The 19,095-nt window shown below is 40.1% G+C and overlaps 1 protein-coding gene across 3 annotated transcripts in view; it reads left to right on the forward strand.

Moving 5' to 3' along the window:
- Positions 1–19,095, forward strand: part of LOC105196084 (protein bric-a-brac 2) — a 354,868-nt gene that overhangs the window by 307,759 nt on the left and 28,014 nt on the right. For all 3 annotated transcript variants that reach the window (XM_026131984.2, XM_026131983.2, XM_026131985.2), the window contains exon 2: positions 13,657–13,714. In XM_026131984.2, the coding sequence (XP_025987769.1) occupies positions 13,657–13,714 (58 nt within the window). The remainder of the gene's footprint in view (positions 1–13,656; positions 13,715–19,095) is intronic.

The raw sequence follows: 19,095 nt of genomic DNA on the forward strand, positions 1-19,095 counted from the left end.
CTTGAGAAACATTGTACGTAATTTATTGTTGATAAATATTTCAATAAGCTTAATTTCAATTATATAATTTATAACGGAAATATGAAACTTGTGTTTTTACAAAGAATTACTTTTTTTTATCTGTAATTATGTAGATATATCTTTATACTACATTGAAATTATCTTACTATCTAATCGAAAAGAATAATAACAATAATGCACTTTATAGGTTTACGTAAATGTACAATTTTTTGTAGTTTTATATAACGCAACGGAAATATTATATATGCATTTTTATGTTCGAACGTACAGCTTAAAAAACATAGTAATTTGTTGATAATATTACCTATATTATGTTTGTATCTGCTTAAAAAACATTGTACGTAAGTTATTTTTTATAAATTGTTACATAAAAATTTCAATAAACTTAATTTCAATTGTAAATTTAATTTTGCAAATTGTTTAATTAAGGAAGAATGACGTTTGTAAATTATAATTTTACTCTTATATGTGTATAAATATTCATTTTTAATAGTGGAAAATTACCTACTACAATTGTCGTTATTTTAAACATATATTTTTATAGTGTATATAAGGTGATTTTTATACCCCAATTAAAAATCATTATTATTAATCAGATATAGTATACTCGTATTATTGATTGGTTGACAATTTATTAACTTTTGTGATTATTATAAATATCAATTTATTTTTTTAAAAAGTTGTAAAAAACAGAAAATATAGATTCTCGATTAAAAAACTATTCTGAATGAGTTTTATTTTTTTCGCTATCAGGATGTTAAAAATAATCAAAATTACCTTAGGTGGTTATTCTCGAATTTAAATTCCCAAAGATTCCGATCACGTTCGCCGATTCGGAAAGTAATCATTTTTGCAATTTGAAGCGATTCGGCACACCAACTCTAGCAACAATATATCCGATAACATCGTGCGGGTATCGTAAAGCGTCCCTAACTACGGATGCGAATGCAACGAGCGCGCAAATAAAGCCGGATGCCGAAAAGCGTCGTCGGCCGCCGCCGCGCGTCGGACGATTCGTTAAGCGATAATGACGACGGCCAATAACGGAACGCGCGCGTCAACAGACAACTCCGGCTATGTAAATGCGAAACAATCGGATTCGCGCGCGCGAATTACAATTCCAGCGATGGCAACGCCTCGGCGCGACACTTGCACCTGCGATTTTCGAACAAGCCGAGATCTTGCCGAAGATGTCGCACGAGAACACGTATATCTGGAAGAGAATATTTTTTTTTACATGGAATATTCTAAAACAGTCGTACATTTTTCAAAAAGAGGTTAATCGATGTAAAATTGTATTTTCTTAACGGGGGAATTGGCGCTTCCGTTACTTTTTATATCTTTCATTTTTTATATTGAGCATTTTGACGAACATTTAAAAGACGTTTAAATAATATCTAATTAAAACTGTAGAATAATACTTTTCTCTCTATATTTTTTTTGCGATCGTGCTTTTCTTGGACTTTAATTCTCAATAATTTTTTTTGGTCTCGAAAGAATCTTTATTTCGAAAGATCGAAACGTGTGATGCAGATATCCGGTGATATACACGAGGGCATCGGTGCCATCACTAGCCTTCCTACGTTAAATAAATATTTCTCTCCCGTTCTCTTGCAGCTGGAGAACCCTCTCCCGCCTCCCTCCTCCACTCTCGTCTCTTTCTCTCTCGCTCTCTCACGTCTCTATCAATCCGTCTCTCTTGGCAATGCGAGAGCGGTCGGCATCAATTTATCGTAAATAAATAAATCTATTTATTCGGGCGCGAGGAAGGGTTCGTGCTCTCGCCGCCGTTTTGCACGCGCTTGTGTGTTAACGCGTGCACGCACACGCGCGTACCCGCTTGTGTGTTTGTGTGTGTGTGGTGTCAGTGCGATAGTTTAAACATCAAATCGTTGAATAAAATAGTGGATCGCCGATGAGGCTTCGCGCGCGGTGCATTCAAAATTACATTATGAAAAGGAAGTTATCTCAAAGATAAAAATTGAAATTCTGCTACATCCGCAATGATAAGAACGGTTTCGCTCAAGTATTTGTTCAAAAATTTAGCTTGATGCACGTAAAAGTAATCAATAACACCGGTGCATCAAAATAATTTTACTGAACGCTCAAGTTGGTTGGTTAAAATATTAGACGTTTTTGTGGCAATATCGTTATCAGCTTGAGCATAATTATTTTGATAACGACGTAGAATTATTTTCGGATCCATATCTAAATCTGTCTGTATCAGGTAAATTTTTAGATATATTTCAGTGATATCGTTCTTCCCGCGCTCAGCATCCTGCATGTATCTTTAGCTTATCGTGCTATTAATGCTATTAAAGCTATTAAATGTCATCCGCGTTTCCAGTTGCAATTAACAAGAGCTGAAATGAATCTGATAAACGGAAACTGTTTCGTTCTGTCAGCATATCAGCGGTTTTAGTAGATTTCTGAGTAACCGCGAGAACGGGATCTTGATCTCTCTCCAATTAATTCTCAGTTAGAGACCGGATGGACTTCGACAAGATCTCAATTCGCGTGACGCACGATCACGGATATCTTATATTAATTAAAAATCGGATGGCATCGCGCAACGTTTATATAATTTCTACTGTTCTTCGACAAATTGAAGGTTCAAATTTACATTTACATTTACCGACAATCTTTTAACGACAATAAATTTCGATATGGAAAGTTATTGCGTTACCACGGCGCTCGCCGCTTTGTGGCCGAGAGCACGCGCACGCTCGTCTTTCTCTCGTGTTTTTGCGAGAGAGGAACGCCGCGCGTTTGTATGACAATTAACACGTGGCAACGGGACCACCAATCTCTACCGCCCCTCCTGCTCCTCCTCTCTTTCGCTTTCGCGCAATTTCACATCGCGTATTCGCGCCTACCCTCCCGCTCTCGTGCGCGATCCCCGCGTTTAGTACGCGGGACGCATTTCGCAAGACTATACATCGAATGAAGAGCATAATTCATTCCTCCCCTTGTCTTCGGGCTGCAGAATGAGACGTTTTTATTTTCGACGTCGTTCAAACAAGAACGGAAGTGCGAATTCCAATTAGCGAGAATGCGAGAATTTATATTAATTTACATTAATCTGATATCGTATACCTACAACAAATACGATTGTATACGTATGGTCGGAAGTGTTTACTATTTTCTCGCATCTCACGGAAAGTTGCAAGTATCTTGGTGAAAAAAAAAAAATCATGGAGAATCGTTTTCGGAAATGTATTTCAAAAGAAGCTATTTAACTAAAGCTTCAAATCTGTCTTATAGTTTTGGTTCCATGAATTTTGTTCCTAAATTACATAAAATTGGAGATTGGTATTCCTTTTATTTTTAAGTACTGTAGCTTGATGAAACATAAAAAATTGAGAAAATAATTTAAAATCAGTTTTAAAGTACTTAACAAAAAAATGTTGCGATGATTTCTCGCAATGATACCGAACTTCTTGTGTAAAAAAAAAACTCATTTCTTATAAAACGTTTCTCAACTTTGAAAGTAAGGAAGAAAAGAAATAAAAGGAGAAAAAAGTATTTGTTGTATAATGTGCATTTTTGATCCGAATAGAACTTTTTCGAAACTTTTTGAAGACTTCGTTTATACTTAACTTTACGTGAGATGCGAGGAAAGCGCATCCAAACTTATAAACGGTTAGCGCACGTATTCCTTCGACGCGTCACTTAAAGCAATTTTTTGCGAGTGCACCTAGTTAATTAATGCGCAAGCGAGATCAGCGCGGAACACACTTTGCGCCGATAATATAAATATGCCATATTGTGTACTTGTATAATTTATCTCTTTATTTCTGACGTCGTCGATTATTATTTTCTGGACGAGGATAAAAGCATTGGATTAGTTAGTATAATACAATGATAGCGAGATCGGCGGCGGTATGGGGAAGGGGGAGAGAAATTCCCGACGGAGGCGACGACGGCGACGGCGGATAATGTATCTGCGCGATTTATTACTTTATTCCCGCGCGCGGTCCATTATTATCTTTTTTTTCCTCCTCCTCTCTTCTTTTTCCCCCGACCGAACATGAAAGACACCGAATTAGTTAGTACCGTGACATCGGGAGATCGCCCGGACAAATATGATTATCGTGAAATCAAAGAAAGCGCGCTCGTTCCGCTCTCTTCGCGTGGTCGTCCCGCCCGGTTTATCGAGACTCGACGCGGAAAAAGGATCGACCGGAGTCTGTAATTCGGCAGTGACGCGCGGCTAAAAGCGGGCGGAGGTAAGAGGGAATGGAAGGAAGACACGTGGGGAAACAGGGGCGACGAATAACGTTAGGAAATAACGCGTGTCTACGGTGACTCACGAAACTAATCAAATGTATTAACTTCACCACAAATTATCACAACAGTTGTCTGCGACTGGTTCGAAGAAGGCTGCATTTGAAAAAATGGACTTTGACAATTTAATTTTAATAACATCAATGTAGAAACAAGTGTGCATTTCTATTTTTCTTAGTAAGTTTTTACAAGAAATTCATAACAATGTTCTGATTTGATCAGTCATCTAAGTCACTTGTATATATATTTATAAAAATAAATTAACGTTATAATTGTGCTGGGAAAAAAATTATTACCTCGGTTAGATTTTTTAACTTGATTAAATTTCTTCGGTTCAAGTATTTATATATTTAAATTGAAACATTAAATTAAATACATAAATACCTCATCAGTTGGATACATAAAAATTTCTTCAGCTTCAAGTATTTATGTTTTCAATTTTAATACATAAATACTTGAACTGAGGAAATTCAACCAAGTTGAAAAATTTAGTCGAGTTAACAACTCTTTTTCATATTGTTGCTTCGTAGGAGATTGACTTTGAGATGACGCTCTATCTTATTAAGATGACACTTTACTCTTTAAATCTCGTAGAGTGAAATACGACTTTAAAAGATTAAAAAAGATTAAACTTGTGCAATTTTCGCGATTTATCACTCTAATAAAAATAAAAACAAGAAAAATTTGTTTGTATCGAATGAAAATTTATTCCTATAGAGTGAAAATTGAGTTCGAATGATTTTTCACTCTACAAAATTTATCAAGCTCAATTTCTTCATCTTTAAATAATTTTATCCTATGAGATATTTTCCAGAAAATATAATTTTTAATAAAACTCTAGTACATTTTGTGCCGAAAGTTAATAGTATGAGGAATAGCTATTCATCAGATTTGTAAGGTTGTTGAAGAAAATAAATTTTTAGCAAATTAGCGAATATCTTTATTTAGAAGGTAGCTATCGAGAGGTGTGAAGAAATCGGGCATTAAAAAGTATTTACTATTTAATTGAACGAAAATATAATTCGAACGAAAATAACTTGCTATTTCTTCCGTCGTTTTAAAATAAGAAGCGAACGGATTGATTAGAAACTATTGGTACATGATACTATTATTATGGATAAGAGCAGGAATATTGCAAGGGCGTTTTTGTACACATGCACCGCGCGCGAGAAGCATTCCGTTCAGAAATTATTTGGCGAACAGAGGAGAAGGAGGAGGAGGAGGAGGAGGAGGAGCGTTGCTATATCCGGACAGCCAAGCATTCATGAAATTTCGAAAGTTCGGCGCCTATGGGCGGAGGCATTGCACACGGGGAGACAGAGTCGCGCAACCACCCCTCGGTACCCCTGTTCTCTCCACCCTCTCCCCCCTTCCCCCTCCCTCTGTCTCTCTTTCTCCACTCGACGTTAATTTAGACGAATTTCATTAGAACAAACGAACTTTGCTAATCCGCGCTAATCTGATTAGAAATTCGCCGTGGCGCCGCATTCCGCCACCGCGGCTGACGACATCGTCGTCGTCGTCGTCGTCGTCGTCGTCGTCGTTGTCGGCGACGGCGGTGGCGGCGGCGTCGGTAGCAACTCGTCGTGTCCTCCTCGTCCTCGTCCTCGTTCTCGTCCTGTCGTGTTGACTGAAATCCTGCGCCTATATTCTGCGCCGCCTTCCACACCCTTTCCCGTCTCTCGCGTCTCGCCCACGCCTATATCCTTGCCCGGCAAATATTTGCAGGAATTAGCCCCCGGGTAACGACGACTACCTCGCCTCGAGCCTCCCTCGTCCCCTTGCGAGGGGGCGGCAAACCCTCCCGGCGAGGACGTACTATACTTTCCTCTACGCCTTCGTTTCCTCTTCTCGCTGACTCGCGGTGCGTCCGTCGCGATCATTAATTGCGCCTCATTGTCAACGTTTGGATTACCGCGCGAACAAATTGACGCGGGCCAACGCGTGATGAGACGCATGCGTTTTTGCAATCTTTTCCTTTTTTTTCTATTTCAACGTGTATTTTTCTCACTTAAACCTTTGCGACGGGAGGCATGAGAACGCGTCTTTTAAAAACTGTGGAAAACCTAGTCGAATCTTTTCGACTATCCGCATCTCGCTTCCTTAGCAATTATCGGAGTATTGTCGATATAAAAGCGACATTTCGTATGCAATTATCCATCGGATTTTATTTTATTTATCGGAGCTCGTTCCATTTTAAACGAGCTTACTCACGTCTCAACGATTTTGCAGTTTTTCACATGTTATTTATGTTCATTATTAACATAATGGGCGTATATTGATTCTACATTTCTTTAATATAAAATAGCTGGCTGCTGCATTCGGAATGTCATTACGTCCAAATTAGATAAATCAGCTGTATCAATGTTTATTTACGTATTTCCCAGGACATGCGGCACTGTGAAAAGCGCGTGTCTCCCTCGCGAAAGAAGCGCAAATGTAATAAAATATCGGTACCGACAAGCACAGACCGGGGGTGACGTGTGAGAGGGGAGGATTCGGCGCTCCGCGATACAGCGGTAATTATTTTTCGTCGGAAATAACGAAGTGATAATAAACATTTAATGCTAACATCAATAATGCCGCCCGTGATATTTCTTTGTGCACGTGCGGCATTCCTCGTTTGAGCGTCATCAAACACGAAATCAGAAATTATCAGGAGAATTAAATATGCGTTTAATACCGAATTATCCGCCGTGTTGTGTCAGAGGTATTTGTCATATTACATCATTGATATTAGAAAAGAAGAGAGCAAAAGAGTTACGGAGAGGAGGAACAGTCGATGGCGTAATCAGTCCTTTCCGCAAACGCAGTGAATACGATAATAGTATAACAATGTAAAATAATGCAAGCACTTTTTATACGCCGACTTTTCGAGCGATTATATTTACAAAATTAATTAAGCATCGCATTTATTACCACCGTTACATTTATGCTAATTAAAACGCATAAAAACTAGCTGGCGCGAAATAATGCTATTTTCTAATTAATACGGATAAAATTGGAGAGAAAAAGACTCAATCCCCTTTCTCCATCCGAATCACGAATGTGCTCATACAAGGAATGTATGAGGAAGAGGGTGATAAAATGGCGACATTTACGTGAAAATAATGACCTTTTTATCAAATTCGCTTGGTCATCTGTAAAAATTGAAAAGTTAAATGAAATTTTTTCCATTTTTAGATTTTTTAAGAACTTGTCAATTTTCTAATTTTGTCCCCAGTCCCCACACAGAAAAAAATTTGTATTAAATCAGCAATTCATTATTTCATATACAGGCAAGAATATAAAATCTTTAAAGAATTTGATGACCTTAAACAGACATAATTTGCAAACAGGAAGAAGTGTTGTTTCTTCATGTAAGCAACTTATGTCTATTTAAGATCATCAAATTCTTTTAAGAAATTTTATATTCTTGCTTGTATATGAAACAATGAATTGATTTGATACTAATTTTTTTCTGTGTATGCGCGGATAAAATGATTTTCATCGCATTTATTTATTTAATATTGCAAACGCAAAAAATGAAAAATATTAGTAAGTTTTTATATGTTTTTAGCTACGTTATACTGTGATTTTATTTAAAAAAATGAAAGTATTACTATAATTATATCATTTCTTATAAACAGACACCAAAAAGTTACATACGAGTGCTTCCAAAACACATTTTTTATTAATATTATTCACTTTGATGAACAGATTAGAATCCAACTATAAGAGATTTATTATGTAAAGTATAATGAGTTGAGCTCATGATTCGTTATCTGCTATTAATTTAGAAAAATTCGCAATTCATCATTTCATAATAAGTACTCTCTTCGTCATATCTTATTCTTCTTTTCTTTATTTATAATTTACGTGGCTTGAACCGATTCGGTCGCGTGATTCGGAAATGGATTAAGGAATAACTAGAAAAATTACGGCGAATAATAACATACTTGCGCCTTTCTCTCGAGGAAGTTTCCTCTTTCGGATCGAGTTTCCGGTCCCATCTTGCCGCGTGTCCGTGAAACTTCAATCTAACGTGTAATTTTCCGGCGTATACCACGTTTACCCTGATACAGGCGGGGCGTCGCGACGCGACTCCGTCGCGACGACGACGGAGACCCCGCGGCCGCTGCTGTCGCGGGCTCTCGAACGGGAGGAGAGACGCGAGAAGCGAATCTCTTTTCCGAGTCCGAGAGAGGCGAGAACTTTCGTTCGAGGCGCGGCCGAAACTTTCCGGTAACTTGTTTCGCTGGAAAATAGCCCAAGTTTTCTTCACCGGCGACGATATCCCGTGAGCCCGGATATTTTATTCTCGACGCCGAGGTGTCGGGAGGTCGTCGTCGTCACCGTCGTCGTCGTCGTCGTCGTCGCGGACTGATCCCGTGGTGAGTTTCGAGAGATCGTCGGGCGGATTTGCGCGTAGAATTCAAATGCGAGCGAACTTTGCATTATGACGGTTGATCGCTTCAATAGTTATTCATATATGAGCCATGCATCCTCTTTGTCCGGGAATTACTGTCATGAAATCAATTGTCCGAACGCAGAATCAGAAGTTTAAATATATATTCCATGTTTCATCATACAAATACAATATTAGAATTTTTTAAGAATAACTCAAGTAGAAGCGAACATTTTTGCTATTATAGTGACATTTCTATCCAAAGGCTAACTGAAAAAAAATGGCCTATTGTACTAAAATCAAATTGTAAGATGTATTTAAATAAAATTTTAACAAAGCGCCGATTCTACTGTACCTCTATGTTTCTATTAAATTTGAAATTGTGTGTAATAGATGGTAAAATTGTTGGAGAATAATATTAAATAAACAAGATGATATACGGCTAATTAAATGTCCAGACACGCAGGATATTGGGAGTTTATTTTACGCTACAAATCAAAAGCATATTTTTGACGAAAACGCATCGCCGCGCGCCGGCGAGGGCTTTTCATTTTCACCCTAAAAAATTTTAATATTCGATGAATTTATAGTATAACATAAACTTCCTTAATCTGAATATTAATTTCGTCACAGTGTGTGAAGTTTTTACAAATATGGTCGCAAGAAAATCATCTCGCGTCGATATTTGCCCGCGCGTCGACTGCCCTTCGGCATTTCGCCGGGCTTAGCGGCTTCCGGAATTTTCGGCCGCGTCCCAGCGTGATCAAGAAGGTGCAGCGCCGGGTTACCGCGACGGCGGTGGCGTTCGTGAAAAATTCAAGGCGGTCAGCCCGGTAATTTGAAGGCGGTTAATAGCGGGCGTGGACTGAGGAGAGGCACGAGGAGCAACGAGAACGAGCTCGGTGAGAAAGAGAAACGGGGAGATTCACAAGCGCGGGGTAAAATCGCGCACGAGCTCGACGCGATATTTAATTCACGAATCCCCTCGGTGCGCCGCGGCCAGGGTGGCTCATGTCTTCCCTCCCGGTCGGGAAGCGCGGCGAGGGGTGGGAAGGGGTTGAAAGGGAAAGACGAACGGGGCGACGGAGACGGATGCACGCTCCGCGTCGCGGACCGGACAGAGATATCCGCGAGAGATGGAAGAAGAACGAGAGAGAGAGGGAGAGAGAGAGAGCGGGCCTCATTTCCATTAGCAGCATGCATCATACAGAAACTAGCCGGACTATATACACCAGTGTTCTGCTGCATGTCGAAACAAATTGAGATGCAGACTGCTGCTGAATGACGCCGACGGACGCCGTCTCTGTGCGCGGCGAGTGATGCCGCCGCCGTCGCCGCTTATCCGCCTTTCCCTTCCCTCAAAGACGATTTTCTTCTCGTTTACTAAAGTCCTTAAGAAAGACTAGGTATAAGTAGTAAGGGCCGATCAAAAATTTATCCTAAGGCGCGAAATTAATTACGTTTCATCAAATGTGAACGAATAATTATCCCCTCTATGTTTCTAATTATTTTTTCAACATTTCGGACGTAATCTGAATGGACTTTGGAAACGTTTCTTTCAATTATCTCAGCTAATTCGTCACAGTCTGAATCGTTATCTGAATCCCTCTTGGAGGTAAAGAGGATAAGGGGGGTACGTCGCCGTCCCTGTTTGCCCTTAATTACTCGGCTGCGCGTAATAACGCAGTGTTTTTATTAGAAAAATCTTCTATCACGTCCCATTCTCGTTCGCAACATGCGTCGAACGGGATTATCCGCGAGAGAGAAAGGACGCGGACGCGGACGGGCGTTGCATTCCGAGCGTGATGTAAGAACAACCTGAAAGAGACGGCTGGAAAAAAGAAGTGGGGGATGAACGAGGGATGGGAAAAAAATGCGGAATAAGAGTGAGGGAAAGAGAAGGACGCGGCGTCGGCGTCGGCGTCGGCGTCGGCGTCGGCGTCGGCAGCCGGGGGTGGGCGACCGCGATATACAGGGACGCTCGCAATTTTCTCGTCAATGCACACGTCAACCGGCACGTCGCGTATGCACTCTGCACGGTGTATTCCATGAGCTGCACCGCAGCGAGCGCGGCGCGAGGGGGACGAGGGAGGACGCGAGACAATGAAAAATGCACGCGCCACGATATACTACTTGCGCGTCCAAGTTACAACTGCAGAGCAGGCTCAATCCTTCTCTCTCTCTCTCTCTCTCTCTATCTGTTTCCCGTTTTTCCCCTCCTCCCTCTTTCTCTTTCTCCCGTCTCTCCCCCTCTTGGTCTCTCACTTATGCGTCCTCCTCCAGCTGGAGGGAGGCTCGTCGGAAACAGCGAGCGGACTGCTCAATAATTCTTTGTGTGGTTTAGCCGAGAGATGCGTGTGCACGTGTATTGACGCGGGGCTATTTCGCGAAATTGCCAGCGCTCGGTGCCATCCCCCTCGTGTCACGGTGACGGCGGAGACGTTATTTCGCTGCACCGCGCGCCGCCGCCACCACCGCCACCGTTTCCTCCTCGTAGGAGGCCCTTCCCTTCCTTCCGATGACCGCGAGAAACCCAGAAAAGCGATTTACGTTAACTGCGGCGCAAGATGGTAGAGGGAGGAAGGAGGCGTACATCTGAATAGATTTGAACAATTTAAATATGCCGCAGCACAATACGAGGTATGCGGCAGGTGCTTTCCGCACTCCCGAAGAGTGACGTTTCCGCGTTCTCGGAAATCAAAAAGAATACTGAAATTGTCCCATTGTGTGGAATAGTATTTAAGTTGTTCCCCGTCTGCTTCGATATTCAAGCATAAAGGATTAATGCGTCTATAATAATTTAAATCCATTTACCGCTGTAATAGCCTTGATAAATTCTCGTTCGAATAAAAGATACGTCTTCAGAGTGGACGGGATGTACGATGGCACGGGCCGGGAGAACATTTTCCGCACGAGCGTCCCTCAAAGCCTCCCCAACGTTCATCGGCTCTTGCGCGAGCGGAATTCGCGGATCTAATACATAACGTTCAACGAGAGCGCGTGGAAGAAAAAGGGAGAGAGAGAGGGGGGGGAAGGAGAAATAGGGTAGAAGCATCCGAGTGGCGATATCGGGCGATCCTTAAAAATTAATATGAAAAGTCAAGTGTGCGAGAGAGAGAGAGAGAGAGCCGGCTGGAAGTATAATGTGTACAAGAGGTATAACGGCACATACCCGTCTCTGCGATATTGCGCAGAAATCGCAAAATCCGAAGGCGCGAGGGAAAGAGGCAAAACTTTTCAAATGAGCTAACTTTGCGTGTGTCTTACGCTTTCGAAGGTACCTCGCGTCTCGCGAGCCCTCCCCTTCGACAGCCTCGCATATTAGCAAAGTTGTTGGCCTAGGTGAGCAGTTTGGATTACTTCGCGTTTCCCGCATGTACGATTTTCCCAAAGAACTTACCTTCGATAAGTCACCGTCGCCGTCTCTCGCGCTACACCCAATTGCAGGGTCGAGCGAAAAGAATAGGACCTCTCCCCAACAAGTAAAATTATTGTAAACAACAGCGTTAATGTTCAAATACACGGAAGGAACGATTTTGCCAAAGTATCTACAAATTTAGTTGATTACATACAGATCTAAAAATATGTAATTTTGCTGGATCATCAAAGTAATTATGTAGGGCACTCGAGCTGGTTGCTAGAATGCCAACATTTCTTGGGGTATTACCATCATTACTTTGATGGCCCACCAAAATTATTTTCAGATCTCTAGCTAAACTTTTGGATACTTCAGCAAAACTGTTCTTTCTATATATTTATATAAAATTATCTTTTTTTATTACATTTATTATTCTTCATCGTATCGTCGTTACTGTTAGCCTTAAAGTAGGTGATCTACTAATGTATTACTTTACAGTTAAATTTATATTAGTTACACCCCTATGAGATAAAAAAAATGTAAAAAAAAACGGACTTTAAAACTTCAGCAATTGGGAGGTATAAATGGAATGAGCTCTGTTGCCAACGTAAAAGTATGAAATAGATATTTACGACAAGGTTGAACCCGCTTAAAAAAATCCATTTAAAAAACCGACCTACAAACCCACTTACAAAAATCCACCCAATGAAATTCTCTTTTTCGATTTTTTATAAGTTAAAACAATTTATATTTGTTTTAGCTTTCAGCCTTGTTCAAATAGTAATTATAGTTAAACATTTCTTTTTTTATTTTTTTTCCAATAAATGTTCTAAAAGTCTATGTAACGTTTTAAGACGACATATATGATGGAATTATTTTTTAATAAAAAATAAATTAAATAAGAAATAGTCGGATCCAAAGACTGATCGATTTGGAAACGAATGCCTCTTACACAAATATATGTAGTCTATTATATTAATTAATAAATTTAAATAAAGTAAATTGAAATTAATTTATAATAGAATTATCAATTGTGCAGCGAATTTTGTTAATCATTAGTATACTATAAATAATAAAAATGCGCAAAACCCTATAAAATCCACTGGGTTGATCTTTTAAAAAAACAACTCAGTTTTTTCAAACCCAAATTTAGAAAATTATGTCTGGAAATACTGTGGCTATTCCACCTACTCAATTAAAGGTTAACGTGTTATTTACGAGAATGTAATTCAATAAATAAATATAATTGTAAAACAAGTGATTGTTAAAATAATGATTGAAACAAGGATTAAAATGTTTCCTTGGCCGCGATCCGATCTATAAATGCGATATGCGATTTAAAAATATATTTTCTATTAAACATTCGTATTTTGCGCAAGCACCAAATGGTGCCAATAGGGATAAAAATACTTGAGCTCTCTTTCTCCCGCGCGGACGAGCTTCGGTTAAATAATTACCTCGGCGGAGCTCGTTTTGCTTCCGGTTAGAAAAGAAGATTGCTCGGATAAAAGATTAAGTCGTTTTCCCAACCGGCCGTTAAATCGCCGCTAATCGCTGTTCCAGCACACTGACGTCTGACCGACCGACCTTTTCTCTGTTTCAGGCCAAGTTGTTGGAGTCGTCCCACGCTTGGCTCGGCGCCTCCACCTCCAGTATAGCAGGTGAGTCTCGTTTTCGTTTTTCTCCTCTTCGTCTCGTTTCGATACGTTTCAGGAGATAATCGCCCTCTCGACACGGCCGCCCGGCCGGACGTAACGTGGAAGCCTCCACGTTAGGCAATACGCACACACACGCGCGAAATGACGTCTGGTCGCCTATCTCTATGCACAGGGTGTTCTCGTACTTTCTTTTACCGACAGTTTTATCAAAATAAACAATTTTTTAAATTGTGATTTTGATTATCCGAGATACCGTCTGTAAATTTAAATATACAAGTCAATTTAAATATTCAAGAAAGTCAATTCATTTTATCAAAAAATTGAAAAATACTAATGTAAGTCACAAAATATATGTCGAATATATGATTTGTTTTATTATGATTGCAACATATATATACACTTAATAAAGTTGATCTTTAGTTTGAATCATTCACGCAGCATCTATCGTTAAAGGAAAGTACGATTGATCAAAGACACCCCGTATAGCTTGTTTCACGAGAACGCAAAAGAACTTGACATTCCTCTCTTATATAACATCTGTCGCATCATCCGGTGCTCGTATCTGTCGCACGAATTCCGACGATCGGTTTCCGCAGTAAGTAGCGGCACAACGACCGATCATCCCTTCCGAGTTCGAGTGGAGATTCCCCGCTCTCGAGCATCCCTCGAGCATCCCTCTAGGGGCCGTCGTCCGATCCCGCCTCGCTCCATTTTCAAGTTCATGGTCACGTCGTTCCGCGGTACTACGGTTGAAGCGTCAGCTTCGTACGTGACAAACCTCGTCCTAGAAACGGGTTTCGTGCTCGACCTCCAGTCTTCGAGAATAGGACATTCGTCGCTATTCGTAGATCGATATCTCTCCGGCTGTTACCTTGTTTACCCTCTTCCTCTTTCCAAATGTTACTTGCACATGGACGATAAGGTGGCCGGAAGCACGTCGTGGTCGACGATGACGACGACGACGACGACGACGTCGTTGACGACCGCGGGGAGGTGGCAACACGAATCCAAAGTCGAAGGTGGTGGCCGAGCGGCGATAAACGATAGAGGGAGGAATGTGAACGCGCGTCCGGCAATAATAAAGCGCGGGAATGCGTTTTGCTTTAATATTGAAAGCAATTTAGATAGACGATGCGGGGTAGTGGACGCCGGTTAATAGCGGCGATAACACGCTCGCGATTCGCAAGCGAGAGAGGCTCGATGTGTAACTCTTTTACGCGCCATCTCGGTCGCGACTCTGCACCTGGGCTCCTTCGAATGTAGGTACACAAGTCTCGGTTCCATAAAATTCCTTTTTGGATACCACATCGGAAACATGGACCCTTCAATCTTTACCGGTACTTAAACCCGCGTGATTCAAGGGACAAAATTAAACAGCAGGTCGCAATAAAATATCCGCACTTTCAAGTCGGCGTCCGTGTATTCGAGAAGTTATTTATGGGAGGTTTCGTATAATTGTGTGTTTTTGTTCCAGACGTAGCGCTCGAAGCCGCGAATAGAAGTGCACGCGCACACTGAAAAAGAGAGTCTAGTAATAATAATCAAGCTTAATAATTATTATCAAATGGTTAACAACCACAATTAACAATTATTTCACACAGAAAAATGTCTATTCGATTATTAAGAAAAACAATTACTCAAATTTACTTTCCTTCTTTTGAATAACGATTATTTTTAATAAAGAATATTATCATAATTATAGTCTCAAAATATATTAATCAAATTTTAGAAAAACTCATGTATTAAAAGAAGAATTATTATCTTTCGAAGAATGTAACATTTTATCAAAGAAAAATCAGACTGATAAATAAATAGAATTTTTGTTTTAATTTAACTAGTCTTGATTAAAATTTTAAATTGTTAGGGTTCAAAGTATATTTGATGCTTATATTACAATAGATTTACGGCGGTATAAACTTATGAAATCTTTGAAATAAGTTTATATTTACTCGATTCAAATACAAGATATATTTTTTTAATGTATTAAATTATTGTTATTTAGCATTAATTAATAGTTTATATTAAAATTTAAATAAAATTATTTCATCCAAGTTTAATAACTATTATCTAGGCTTGATTATTGTTATCAGACATTTTTTTACAGTAATTTGCATTCCGATATTATGGAACTTTGTAAAAGTTTACAGATTTTGATTTCAGAAAAAAAAAATATGTCACTTTTGTATTTTTGGCAAAGTCGCGTAGCAATACTTTCTTTTTCTCTCTTTCTTTCTATTTAATGCAACATTTTGCATGCCTATGGAGACTATAGTCGTTCCAACGGCGCGACTAATGATTTTCTCAGCCATATTCTCCTCGTCTCCGAGCCTCCCTTGATTTGTCGTAGTACGCTCGAACATAAACGCGCATAAACGTCGCAATATGCGTCTCGAATTGATCCCCGGTGCCATGCGTGCGTGCGTGCGTGCGTGCGTGCGTGCGGCAGTGCGTGCGTAGGCGCGTATCCCTCTCTCAGCTCGCTTAAATCATTTTCTTCGATTACTCCTTGACTTCCCATGAGACGTGGCCGCTGCCGCCGGCTGTTTGCTTCTCTTAACGATCGCGCTTATTTATTCCGCGCTTTTCTCGTCCAACGACGAGAGCGTTTCTCGAAGCGAACATCGAGCCTCTCCACCTTCCGCTTCTCTCTCGAAGAAATTAGTAATTCGGCATCTCAAAGATTAAAAAATCTTGCGCAATGCAATTTTCCCGTTGACAATATTGATTTTGGGGTCGCCGGGGAACTTACGGTTGAAGAAAATTGCAAATTTTTAAAGATGCATACGACAAAAGCAGGCTCAAATTAAAATGTATTTTGTTTGACGCTATCATTGTTTGTTATATATAAACAATAATATAAAATCATTAAAGAATTTGATAATATGAAATTTCAGCATATTTTTATTTCAATATTATAAGAGAGATATTATAAGAGATTTCAATTAAAAACAACACAATATGATTGTTCTAATAGTAATAGTTTAAAAAATTAAAAAATTCTAATTCTTGAATTGATAATATTTTTCCTACGTGTTATTTTTTCTCTCAGTTCATGAAAATTATTATGAATAATGAGAATATTTTTCTTGAAATTACGTAAAATTTCTTCATGTATGTAAATTATGCGTATACTTTTATTTCAATATTTACATCTTGAAAATAAAGATATAGAAAGAAGAATCGTATTCTTTTTAGTGCAAATATATTTTAAAATTTTCGGAAAAACTTTTATTAATTTACCAAAAGAGCTTTGCGTTTTCGACGAGAGTCGATCACGGATTTGGCGCTGTAAACTGAAACGATTGAAAACTTCTCCCGGCGATACGTCCCGAGGCGACTCTGTAATCAGATTAATATTTAATCCGCGCGCGCCTTTTGAGGACGCAATTGCTTAAGCGCGATTGTTCGCTTTAGCCGCGATTGTCCGCCTAGCGTGCGACGATTTGCCAATCCGGGAGAAAATGCCTCGCGCAAAACTACAGGTTACACGTGCGCTCGCGACAAAACGCTATTGTATGATAATATTATTATTCGACGCGATTATTTCCAGCACGGATTTAGTTGCGACACTATACGCGATACGTGGCGATTTTCTCCCTCCCTCTCTCTCTTTTTTTTAATTTGTTTCACTGGCGATCGTTCCCGCCGGTCGTGGGAAGATCGATTCGCCCGCGAGCGCGCGCGAAACGAGATTATTCATATTTCGATGCAATCGCGGATTGTTATGCTAAAAGAAAGTGACTTGCGGGTTTTTCCCATTTTTTTCATTATTTTCGATCCCTCTCACGGAAAAATAAAGGGACAGGCAAGAGGGGAGAGGGGAGGGCGAATTGTATATATTAAGGTTTTGGCGCTGGTGCTTAAACCTTTCGTGCCTGGTGGCACATGTATGTGCCAAACCTTCAAAAATTCATATCTCCCAGAAAAATGAAGATAGCAACTTCTTCCTGGACTCATTTTAAAGATAAAGATTAAGACTCTTCACAAAAAAAGTCAACACCCTTAGGAGTTTTCCCTCTTGATCTGCATACTTTGTAAAAAGTTCATAAAGTTGAGTAAAAGTGAAAAATGCATATGTTCCGCAAAAATTAAGATAGCGAGTTCTTTTTGAATTTATTTTTTAAGTCAACATAAGGGATATTTATTTAAAAAAATTGCTATTTACTTTCAAAGTGACGGATCTAATATGGCGGACCAAAATGTAAAATAAACTCATGGGTCATTTTTAGGGTAACTGATTATGAATCTGTAATCAAACTTTCAAAATTCAATATAGCGGATAAAAGTACTAACAAGTGATATTTTGGTCCGCTGGACTGGATCCGCCATTTTGAATTTAAAAACTGATTACAATCAGCAGATTTACAATCAGCGACCCTAAAAATCATCAGCAAGACATGAAATCTATGCTAATTATTCCTAGAAAGAAAGTCAGGCACGAAAGGGTTAAAATATCCATTTGCGTACGGGCAAGTGGCGGGGATGGAATTATCGCGTTCAATTAATTTAACAAACGGTAGTCGGCGCACCTTTGAAGGAAAAAGAAGCGGGATTGTCGCAAGGAGAGAAGAGTCATCATTCTCGCGTGCGCCACGCGTGTCCTCTCGTGTCAGGCCCGACATTAGGTTTCTTCCTGCGCAATTGCGCGTAGCTCCGCGAGCCAGAAATCGGCGCGGCGCGGTGGCGGCGCCGCGACATCGCATAAATCGCACGGCCGACGTGAGTGACGTTAACTGCCGCTAACACGCGTGGGTGTGACGCGCTCTGTGGACCACCACAGTGGCCGTGTTCCTCCTCCCTCCCGCCTTTCGTCCTGCCTTCGTCTTCTCGTCGGCTCTTTCACTGTCGAGTTAGTCGACAGCGAGAACCGGCTAACACACGGCACTAAAAGGGATAATTACAGTGTCATTATAATAATTGCACCGTATAATTATCGGGAATTACGATTAATAGCGACACGTGTAAAATGACAAATCGACACCTTTTAATTTAGAGCCGATCGCTCGAGGCTCGTAACTTCGTGGGGGAGAACCCCTTTGAATCCCGCGATGCTCCTTTTAATTCGCCACTGCCACCTCCCACGTTTTAACGCTGGTAAATTATTTTGATCGCTTACTCAGGACGAATGAATCTTGAGAGCCTCGTAAAATTCGTACTTGGTTTGATATATATTTTTGCTCGCGAGTATTATGCTATTTACGTTTACTTGCTACCTCCCAGCTTTCGTGCTTCCTTCCCGTTAGCCAGCTGCGTCGATCACTTATTTAGCCTATATGAAAAGCAATGGCAATATGATTTTTATTATTTTCAATCCTCCGTAATTAATAATTACGTATTTTACAAGACATTTCGTTCGATCTCTCGTTCCTATTGTCTTCCCAAAG

This window comes from Solenopsis invicta, chromosome 16 (genome assembly GCF_016802725.1).
Source record: "Solenopsis invicta isolate M01_SB chromosome 16, UNIL_Sinv_3.0, whole genome shotgun sequence".
NCBI classification, from domain to species: domain Eukaryota; kingdom Metazoa; phylum Arthropoda; class Insecta; order Hymenoptera; family Formicidae; genus Solenopsis; species Solenopsis invicta.